Source organism: Lates calcarifer, linkage group LG3, assembly GCF_001640805.2.
Source record: "Lates calcarifer isolate ASB-BC8 linkage group LG3, TLL_Latcal_v3, whole genome shotgun sequence".
Classification (NCBI taxonomy): Eukaryota; Metazoa; Chordata; class Actinopteri; family Centropomidae; genus Lates; species Lates calcarifer.
In genome coordinates this window covers 15,207,448-15,218,912 of record NC_066835.1, presented here as the reverse complement: position 1 = coordinate 15,218,912, position 11,465 = coordinate 15,207,448, and the positions used below count along the sequence as shown (strand labels likewise).

The window sequence follows — 11,465 nt, the reverse complement described above, 5'->3', positions numbered from 1 at the left end:
TCTCAAAAAATCTCATGCCCATCAAGCAGCCTATGAATATGAAATTCCATTCAAATACTCAGAGCCTCAGCTTAATTCAAGCGGTTTCATATTTTTTTTTATCATAAGCTAAACTAAATCAGAGAATCTATCTCTAATTTGTCCAAATCGTTTATGTTTCTTTATATTTATATCGCCAGCTTTTAATGTAATCTATTATAGAATTATTGATGAAGATTTTTTTTAGTTGAATTAGTGAATAATTTAAAGTGGCATTAAAAAACATAAACTCGGAAAATAGAGGGGGGAAATAAAATTTTGTTTTTTCACTTTTGAAGCAATAGCAACAAAAAATCTATTTCTCGAATAGTCTGGGGCAAAAAAATGTGAGAAAAAGCTCATCTGGAATAAAAGTCAAGTGAATTAACTCGACTTGTTTCTCTTAAGCAAAGACAAATAAAAATATTTTTAGAAAAGTTTTTATTTTTTATTTTTATATATATATATATTCAGTCAGTTTTGACAATTGCTACTTTTATTAGAGCCTAGGTTGAAAACCTGGAAGTGGAAGAGGCGACGGAGTCCAATTATAGGAAATAAGGTGCACATGTGATTTTTTTTTTCTTCTCCCCTAAACGTGTTGGAAGTGTTTGCAGAAGGAGGAGAGGGGGGGAGAGTGGTGGGGTAAAGGTCTCGGTGTTTGCTGTTGATCGAGGGTAAGTGTTGTGGAGGGGGGGGTGGATGAGCGAGTGGAGGTTAACCTGACAGTCTTACTGTGTATTTCTGCTGCTGTGTTGGACGCGGTGACTTGAAGCCGAAGCTGAAAGTTTAGAAGTGACATGTGCGTGCGCTGTGGTGGTGGTGGATTGAGGACCAGTGAAATCCGACTTATTTAACATATTTCGTGTTTAGTCTTTGAGGGTAAAATGTGAAGAAATTCTGCGTGTCGTTTCTGCCTTAAATCCTACAAGAAACCGAGCGTTATTTGCGCTCATCCTGCTGTAAAAACGATATAAAATCTTGGGTTTTTGCTGCGTGGAGAGACGTCTAGGCCTGGGATATGAGAATAAAATATAAACCTATCGATAGTCATCATAAAGTTCCTCTTGGTTTTATTTCAGACACTTTGTAATTGAATTAAACCATAGGCTACAGGAATGGTGCCCCTGCATGCTTCTCCACAAAGCTCCTCCCCTAACGCTGACAATCAGTTGGGTGTGTGGAGAACTACATCTTATAAGAGCCACTGAACATCCCACGTCCAGCCCATAATCTGATCTGAAAATCCGTAGGTGAGGAGAAGGTTTAACCTCCTTCCATCATTCGTAAGGGAGGGAGGCGTACAGAGACAGAAGCAACCAGGGCGCCGGTGGTTGTGTCGCCTCCGTTGGCCGAGATTCACCTTCTCTGGACTCTTTGAAACTCTTCTTATTTATTTGCAAGATCTAATAACAATGCAGCTAGAGAACATCCTTCCCAGCGCCAGCATCAATTTACCCAAAACCTTTTACAACCTCTCCTCGTCGGACAGTGCCAACAACAGCCCGAGGCCATCGTCGCAGCTTGAATATCAAGAAGTCGACCGGACGGAATCAGAGTCTAGCAGCGCCCCTAAGAAATATCTGAGCGGGGTGGGCAACGGGATGCTGGGCGAGGGGGACACTTTCACTAAAACCGGGCCCGATGGGAGGAAAGGCTCCCCGGTGCTCGGCGAGGACGAGCTGACGAGCGGTCGGCGGTACAACATAGACGAACTTGGCTCTGACAGATACTTCATCTCGTCGTCCCAGGCGAGTACCGACATGGCAAGTCCCTGTTCCCTCTTTCCCTACGCAGGACAGACCGGCTCGGTGTACACAGGCTCCAGCAGCTCCAGGTACCCGGCGTCGCTTCATTACGGATCCGTCCTGCCGCCCACGGGCTTCTCCTCCTCGTCCGTGTGCACCGGCCGGAGCCAGTTTAGCAGCGGAGGGTACCAGTTCAGCCAGGGTCCCGGCTGTTTGTACCCCTCCTATCCCGGGACAGGGACGGGTATCGGCTCCATGTCTCTGCCGGGGTCTGCCGCCGGAGCCAGAGCGCAGGTGTATCTGTGCAACCGGCCGCTGTGGCTCAAATTCCACCGGCACCAGACTGAGATGATCATCACCAAACAGGGCAGGTAAGCAGATACACCACCGGCAGGCTTTAAAGGCCTTAATATGAAAATACGACGGGCTTGTACAGAATATGAAATTGTGTCTCATGTCTCCAGTTTATCTCCATTTAGTCTTTATGTGTAAAGATAGCGCGCTTTTTCTTCACCACTTTTTACGCACGAGCAAAATGTTACACACACGATCCACCTCTTTCCTTTTCACATTTTTATCTGTTTGGGGCTTTAAATATCGAAACTTTCGTTTCTGGTAAATTGAAAATGTACGCTCACGCTATAGGCCAAACGAGGCGCTGCTAAAATTTCAATTTATTTCATATTTAATATCGCATGCCTTCTGCCAAATGCAACACGTGAAGTTTTGGAGTTTTTTCTTTATGAACACAGCTGTTAATTATTCTTGTTTTCCCCCTTTCTCCAGACGGATGTTCCCATTCCTCAGTTTCAACATCACTGGACTCAACCTCACGGCCCATTACAACGTCTTTGTAGAAATTGTTTTGGCTGACCCGAATCACTGGCGCTTTCAGGGAGGAAAGTGGGTCACTTGTGGGAAAGCAGACAATAATATGCAAGGTGAGTTAGACAATTAACAAAGCGTTATTTAGCTCTGGCAATTTTTAAATTTGTGTTTTATAATTCAAACAAAAATAAACTGAAAAAGAAATGAATGCACCAGATGTTGCATTTAGTCATGACAGCTTGAAGATATGAGAATTGAATGTGGGTGTAAAGATTAAGTTTATTTTAATTGTTTTGGAAATAAAGACATTTTCTTTTAACTTAAACATGTATTTTTAACTTTTAAGAGGTTGCAATTTTGAGTCTTTTAATGCAATAATTTAGGCTCTTCAGTACAATTTAATTTGCAGTATCAGGCCATCTCGGGGAATCAACTAAAGTGTGACATTGCTGATTAAATATGCCCTTTAAATGACTGCTACTCTAAAAAGTGATTAATTCTTTATTCAATATTTTGAGGCTAATAAAAATTATAGGAACTGAAGTTTTCTTTAAAAATATTTGTTTTTTAAAATATGTTTTAGCACATTCAATTGGAAGAAAACATTATAAGAGCTCATCTAAGCTAATAAATTAATGTTTTTATCAGCCAAAACAGAAATTTAAAATCACAGGAACATGTATTTTTTATCTAATTAACAGTGTTTTCAACAGGGAGCTATTTGACTATGAAATAAATTGACCAAAAAAATAGCTTCTTTAAAACATGTCAGAATGCAGTGTATGATTTATTGTATGAACAGTCTGGTTTTCTGTTTGTCATTTCACTAACTACATTATTTACATTTTTAGGTAACAAGATGTATGTTCACCCTGAGTCCCCAAACACTGGTGCTCACTGGATGAGGCAAGAAATCTCTTTTGGCAAGTTGAAACTGACCAACAATAAAGGGGCCAACAACAACAACACACAGGTTAGATATTGATTTGTGACATGATTTCAGTATCTGCTAAGTGACGGGAGTTTTCAATATTAGTTGTGCTTTTATTTATCTAGTTCATCTTTGAAAAATTATTATTCGGATATACAGCTCATGTTTTAACTTTGGAAATGCACAGCGCACGGTACAATCACACATTTCCCCCTTTGCAGATGATAGTCTTGCAGTCGCTTCATAAATACCAACCGCGACTGCACATTGTGGAGGTGACAGAAGACGGCGTGGAGGACATGAGCAACGAGGCCAGAACTCAAACCTTCACCTTCCCAGAGAACCAGTTTATAGCTGTCACTGCCTATCAGAACACAGATGTAAGATTTAGAATATTTTTTGATTATGTTTGATTAATAAATATATTTTGATATTTAGATTCAACAAAATAAAATATCTTGAAGTGCATGTATTAATTCTGTACTGCTTTTTAGCAGCAGTGCAGCTACTTGCAATATGATGTATATTCTTATGTATTTAGGCAGGATAATGATGATGGTGTCTTCTTTTGTTTGTTTGTTTTAGATCACACAGCTGAAGATAGATCACAACCCATTTGCAAAAGGCTTCCGGGACAATTATGACTCGTACGTGTCTCACACTTCAAGCAGTGTGGTCGATCTGTTTTTTCCTGTGGTACCCTATTTGATGTATGTCTTGGGACTCTGAATTTTCTCCTCCGATTAAATTATTTTTTTGTATGTGCGCTCTTTCTTCATCTGTCTAACAGGATGTACACAGCCCCAGAGAGTGACAGGTTGACTCCATCCCCTACAGATTCCCCTCGCTCCACCCAAATTGTGCCTGGGGCCCGCTATGCCATGCAGCCTTTCTTTCAGGACCAGTTCGTCAACAACCTGCCTCAGAACCGCTTCTACACCAGTGAGCGGGCTGTTCCCCAAACCAACAGCCTTCTCTCCCCACAGAGTGAGGACGCCAGTGCCGCCGCCTCTGCCCAGCGCTGGTTCGTCCCCCCAGTCCAGCAGCCAGGATCCAACAAGCTGGATTTGTCATATGAAAATGACTACTCCACCAGCAGCCTGCTGTCCTACGGCATCAAGCCCCTGTCCCTGCAGACGTCCCATGCCCTCAGTTACTACCCAGACTCGGCCTTCGCCTCCATGGCTGCTGGTTGGGGCACCAGAAGCACTTACCAGCGCAAGATGACCACGGGCCTGCCCTGGTCCCCTCGTCCAAGCCCCCCAGCCTTCCCGGAGGACCAGCTGGGGGCCACTAAAGACAAGCTGCCCGAGGAGAGCGCGCCGCCGGCCTCAACCTGGATCGAGACATCCCACTCACTGAAATCGGTGGACTCTACCGACTCTGGCGTGTACTCCATGGTCTGCAAGAGGCGCAGGATGTCTCCTGGGGGCTCTAGCACAGAGAACTCCCCGACCATCAAGTGTGAGGACTTGACTACGGAGGAGTACAACAAGGACAACCCAAAAGGCATGGGTTATTATGCATTCTACACAAGCCCCTAAGACTGTATTTATTGAAACTATATATAATTCTTTTGTTTATTATTGAGTGCTCTCCATTCCTTGTTAATGTCTTTTTTCTCTTTTCTCTAAAGGTGCCAAAGCTTAGTGTTCCCCCAAGCAAGCTGCACAAGGTTATTTTCCCAGGCCAGCCCCTCTCACATACCTGAGCAGAAACATGCATAGTGATTGTTGTTTTTGAAAAAGCATGTCCCTTTTTATTCATTTCTTTTTTCTTTTTTTTTTCACAAATGTGATTTTTTTTTTCCCCCCTGCGTATTTAAGTCATTTTCGTTGTACAGTATTCGTGCACTTTAGAATGTGATGTACAAATTGTCTTCATGGAGGTGTTATTAAATGGATAATAAAACAGCTTTTCATAAAGCATTGTGCAAATGTCTTTCTCTGTATGTTTTATTCAAATATTAAGACAGGAAAGTAGCAGCCTATAATTAACAAATGCATGCATTTTAACACATGCAATAGCTGCCGCAGGAACTTGAAAGTTTAGATTTGATGCATTCAAATTAAAGTAAAAATTGCGGATGTCTTGCTAAGCAGTGAATATGTACAAGCTGGGCAACTTGTAGACCTGCTGTATTTTACAGCTGGTTATGGAGGCCATGAATTTAGGCCTTTAAAATAGAGGCCCCCAAGTGGTCGCTACAAGGTTTACATTGCAACAAGTAGTATATACAGTACAAAATCTACCCTGCATCTGAATAACACAATGCTTTCAGACAGGGTGGGGGGACAGTAAAAGAAAGCAAATTTCATCTTATTTATTTAGTTTAGTGTGTGTCTATACACTGTGTCTATAAGTCATTTCCATCAACATTACATTGTAAATTAAAATTTGATAAGCTCCAGTTGCTTTATATTCACCATCCTTCTCCACTAATAAAGCATATTTGGTGTCATTTTTAGAAGATCTGATCCATATGCAAACAAAAAATAATCATGTATCATAAATATGAATAAGCATACACATGATTCACGACAACAGAAAATGATGAAAGTATGGGATGGTGTGCACAGTGAAAGCTCATTTTTGTTTTAAGGCCAGGATGGGTAAGAGTTTTTCATGTTCTCTTGCTTCTGGAAATAGACAGAGGAAATTCTCAGAACCCATGATGTTTATGCACCAAAAGAGCTGAGCAATCCCTTGCTACGAATAAGTGATACAAGGTAACACCACAGCTCACAATTCAATTCAGTGAAGTGTGATTTAAATATGAGATTTGCTTGTCTTACATGACACAACTCACAACATAGACCCAATTAGGTGAAAAGCACACAAAAGCACATAGTCCTACTATCCCGTCTGTTGTTGCCATGGTGTTTTCACACATTTTATAATTTACCTAAGTAATGCTACTGCATGTGAGGCATGTGTACTTATGAAAATATGAAAACAGGCTAAATGGAAAAATGGTCTATCCATCCATCCAACTAAGGGCAATGTACAGCTCAACACCTCTATTTATACTGTATATCTATGGCCTCTCCAAAAGTGGTGTAGTGAAGATAAAATCCACAAAAAGAGAAGTCATAATATTCACACAGAGACTACTTGGCTCATGTTCTCAGCACCTGTTCTTCTTCAGTGAAAATACTTCAAATCCTCCCCCATAAGGACCCCAATTTGAATTGATTTACATACTCAAACTCTAATTAATTCTGTTGTCAGACTCCTTGACAAAGTGAGGAGTCTGACTAACTCCAATTAACACCTCCTAACAAGGTAGAGTGCTTGATTGCCCTGGCCTCTCAGGAAAAGCTGTAAGAAAAAGGCTCTTGGGTGGGGGGGAGTGGAAGGGGGTGGGGTTGGGGGGGGTCTGAGCCAAGAGAATAAAAATGTTTGCACTTATACGTGTCAGCAAATTGTATTTCAGAACATATGAGGATGTTTTTATCTTCCCTTTTATGTTGTCTTGACCTCTGCTCATCAGTGGTTGAGAGGTGGAGTGTAAATGCCAAGATTATGACTCAGCAACTACACGCGTTAGAGAAGAGAGTTGCAGAGATATGATAATAATTTATATAGTGATAATCTAAGAGAAAACCAATTTTATACATACATAACTTTTAACCCATAACTTATAATTTAGTGGAAATAGCAGTTGGTACATCCTTTTTATTTCTCTCTGTCAGAATGCTCTAAATAACCTTTTGAGTCTTCAAGTTGACAAAATGTGGTGCTTTGTATTAATCTAATAATTTGTAAGAGCAACTGTGATACCTATTTCACATCTTTCGTGAGTAACTTCAAATAAACAGATGCCTTGTCACACGCATGCTGGCATTGATACCGACACTGCAGATGTAATCTTTGCCATCCTCCAACAGAATAAAACCTTCTGTCAATGAAGTAACAAATCCAACAACAGCATAGCTTACACACACTGGGACGGGGACATCTATCTTGTGTTTAAACTACAAATATCATCCTCAGTCTCCACGGTAGCTCAGAAAGCATTTTGATGGATATTCCATGACTTTAACAGATGATTCTTGGGCAATCCTGACATCTCTGAAATCCAGCAACAACTCGTCTTTCTCAGCCATTCATGCAAGAAGTACAGTAATCAATAGACACCTCTACACCATGCTTCCACAAACTCAGACCATGTTGACTTGAAGGAGATATCCGCATTGGGATAATACCTGAGCAACAGACAACTGTGCGCTACAGTTGCTGTTAACATTGCTAGGTGCAATTTTGGTAATTGAATGAGTTTGGTTGTAGTGTCGGTAATATAAGGACTAGGACCATCTAGTGTTTTGTACAGTTTATAGTGTATTAGTAAAACTTTACTGCTCTTTTTCTTGTTTCGTCTGTGTGTGTATGTGTGTGTGTGTGTGAACAGTTGCATGTCTGTGCCCTTCCCTCAGGCCGTCCATTGGTGACCATGTTTCATGTAAGAAAGGCCAAGGAGGCTACGGAGACATTGTACCCAAGGAGGGCTGACATCTAAACACAGATGAAGGCCTGAGGCTGTTTCCTCACCTTCAGTCACACACTATTACTGCTCCCACTGACTAAACGCAGCCGCAGGCAGATGTGTGTCTGGGTCAAGATTTTTTAGACATCCCTTTTAAAAAGTAACCTACAGACGGGCAAGACTGGGACAGTGGCGATTATCTTTCGTCCTCACACTATATTTCCCCTTTTGATGTGTTGGTAAATGTCACCTCTGTTAAATGATTATCAAGCCACTTAGAATTTAGCAAAAGTGTTCCTTAGGGACAGTTTGGGTCTCATGCAGCCACTCTGTTGTTTTATGATGCACAAATCTCTCACAATCTAGTTAATCCCTTTTATTTTGGAAAAGATTTCCATCTAAATATATTGAAGTTAATGTCATCAGCACACAATCGTCAGATTCAGCCGTTATAATCACATTTTAAACAATGCTCACAATTTTCTTTCTGGACTGCGTGAACACCCAGCCCTCACGAAAACCATGAACCAGGTCCAGTGTACTTCTATTGTACCACCTTTGGAGATACCTATTTCACCCACCACAGTAATACATGTAGATACTTTCTGGCACCAATGTGATATTCTGTTTAATGTATCATGAGCATGTGTTCTTTGTGTTATTAAATGGAGGTCAGACCTAATGATGCTGACAAAGCTTTTGTCTGCTTTTAGCTCACCCCAGGTGTTAATGTACACAACACAATGCTTTATTTAGTCTCACTACCTCCTTTGGAACTGGTTTGTCAGCAGTGAATTGGGGGGGGGGGGGTTCCAGTATGGGTGTAATGCTCACAGGTCTGTTGGAGTAAGACCATGGTGTGAGATGAGTCTCAAGTTAGCAGGGCCACAACTGTTTGGAGAAGGGCGTCGAGTGTTGGCAGAGAGCACCGAGGTGAGAGGGACTGGAGGCGCAGGAGGGCCCCGTGTTGGTGCCCTCAGACGGTGTGTGCGGCACACAGGCAGGGCCCTGACTCACTGGTGCATGGGTAATGTCAGAGAGAGTATCCCGCGGCTAAGCTGCACTTAACAGCACATTGATTTCAAACCCCCGTGTTCCCTCTGGAGGGCAGTGGGACGTAACTCAACAGGCCGACCCCCCCCCCTCCCTCTTCTTTCACCCTTCCCACTTTCCCCCTCTGACCACCACCACCATTTACCATCTCCACAGCCAACCCCTCCCACTATCTACACAAACCTGTGTCGATTTGGGTACACTGTGCCGGTCACCGGCCTCTACTCCCCCCCACCCCACCCCCTCTGGAGTGTCCTGGAGGAGTTGAACAGGATTCAGGGGCACTAAGGCTCCCGCAAGACCCTCGTTTTGAGAGCAGTGTTTGGGGTAGGGCATGCAGAGGCAGCCGGGCGGAAAAGATCTGTGGTCAAAATCAATGCATTGGCACTTTGATGGAGCGCTCAAACAGATTTGGGAATTTTACATTCTCTTCCTTTGCTCTTGGCACCCCCCAGAAGGCCTCCCCACTGGAGAAAAAACAACATCCACTAAATCCTCTGGGAAAAGGGAACTCTTAACTTCTACAGCTTCTGGGACAAAACATGACACAGTCAATATTCATTTGGTGGCTTGCGCCTTACATGTTAAACTCTCCAATCTGTCACCTCTTGCTGCTCACAGCTAAATGAGAAGCATCTGCTTCATATTGCCTGTTTTTTTAATGAATATTACATTTGACACTAAGATATAAGGGTTGTAATGTTAGTTCACTGCAACTACACTCCTTGCCTTTTTCCTTTCTAAATCTTTGAAAGAGAAAACTTTCTTTCTAATCATAATCATCACCACACCTTGCAGTGTGCAACTCTTTACATGAGTCCCAGCACAGGTGGATGCCAGTGTGGTGCTTCTTCCACTTGTCTAACTTCTGACTCATCTCCCAGCTGCATTATGCGGATGCATGTTTTAGGAGCGGTACACAGCACACTTCTTTGTGCGCTAATGGGCTCTCAGCATCTTTAAGACTCAGGGTACAATTAAGAGGTGATAGTTTGATCTCCCACCTCGCAGTTCTATTTCTGAGCTGCCGCGTGATTATGCCTGAGGTTGCTGGGTGGGTGAGGAACGGGCTCTATTTAAAGGAAAACACAGACGAACCCTTCTGAAAGAACAAACTACTTTTGCTGTTTGCATCCGTCTGATTTCTACTCTTACTGTATTGTAATCTGCTGCAGTTAAGTTTATAACATGATCACAGTGATTTTGCAGTAATGCACATGACTGAGGGTCAAAATCTGCTTTAAATGCTATACCTCTGGAGGAAAGATTACACTCAAATGGCTTCTTGGGCTGGGTCATCAAAAGTAACTGCAAGGGCAAAGATTATTTCATCATGTACCTACACCAACTTGACTTACTATATTTAACACCAAAGCTCCAAATGTATTCCTCCATCTAAAGATTTGAATGTGTTCCATCAAGCATTTTTCTTTTGATAGTTTAAATAGTCAGTAAGACATTACAGGTGATTTCATTTTAACAATCATGTAGCCTACATGACCAGAGATAAAAGAGACTAGGAATCATTCCCTCTAAACCAAATTAAATATGTTCATCTCTCACACCCAACTGCTGTCTTACTGGTCAGAGAGAATTGGTTGATACAGCATTGCCATCTGCTGGTGAAAATGAATCATTACATAGAAACTGTATAAATTTTTAATACGATAAGCAAAGATGGTTTTATGGGAGATAGATGATAAACCAGTGTCAAGAGTTTGTGACAGAGTAAAAGAGATTTAATTTCAGGTTTGTGCACATACTGTTAATTACTTTGATATTAACCTTCTACACCATTATAATATATGGCAAATATCAATGATCTACCGCTTCAAGAAAAAGTTTTAAAAGTTTAGCTTTTTTTTTTAATTATATGTTTTTATTTGAGAACATCTGAAATACATATATATGGTAATATCTGAGGATGTGCAGCAAGCATACCATACAGCAAAGCCATACATTTTTAAGCTTACGTTTGTTTTAGAAATCTACAGTATGTGATGGTTTATCCATAAGCACATCAGATACATTATATTAGCCTCTCTCTTGTTATCTACCATTTGTGATTTCATTATATTCAGAAGTTAACAACCTCAGGTCATGACTAAACATCTTCTTACATCTTCTATTGCCTTACGCTGTTTCTCTAAATTTCTTGAAGCCTAATTTTCACTGTAATTTTCGACAATAAAATTGTATAGTATCTTCAATAAACTGTTATTATTATACTGCTCTTATAATATTGTAAACAAATCCACTGAAAATACTTTACATTTAGTTTTTAGCTTTGTAAACTACTTTAATTTGGGAACAGTAGCAGATTATTCTCCACTGTTTTTAAATAATGATGGGGGCTATCTGGTTTACATTTCAAAGACTTTGCCTTTTTGTGGCTTTAAAG

The 11,465-nt window shown here is 41.3% G+C and overlaps 1 protein-coding gene across 5 annotated transcripts; it reads left to right on the top strand.

Annotated features, from left to right (window-relative positions):
* The first annotated feature begins 579 nt into the window (after positions 1 to 579).
* Positions 580 to 5,466, top strand: eomesa (eomesodermin homolog a). Of its 5 annotated transcripts, XM_018685406.2 has the most exons (8): positions 612 to 695; positions 1,101 to 2,137; positions 2,553 to 2,707; positions 3,446 to 3,567; positions 3,747 to 3,905; positions 4,111 to 4,172; positions 4,316 to 5,034; positions 5,162 to 5,466. In XM_018685406.2, exons 2-8 carry the CDS (start codon positions 1,434 to 1,436, stop codon positions 5,173 to 5,175), a joined length of 1,935 nt encoding a protein of 644 aa, XP_018540922.1. In that variant the 5' UTR covers positions 612 to 695; positions 1,101 to 1,433; the 3' UTR covers positions 5,176 to 5,466. The 5 variants fall into 5 exon arrangements, with proteins under 5 accessions (XP_018540923.1, XP_050923732.1, XP_018540921.1 ...); XM_018685407.2 differs by having other exon boundaries at positions 580 to 695; positions 1,511 to 2,137; positions 4,316 to 5,466; XM_051067775.1 differs by having other exon boundaries at positions 590 to 695; positions 1,816 to 2,137; positions 4,316 to 5,466.
* The last annotated feature ends 5,999 nt before the right edge of the window (positions 5,467 to 11,465 follow it).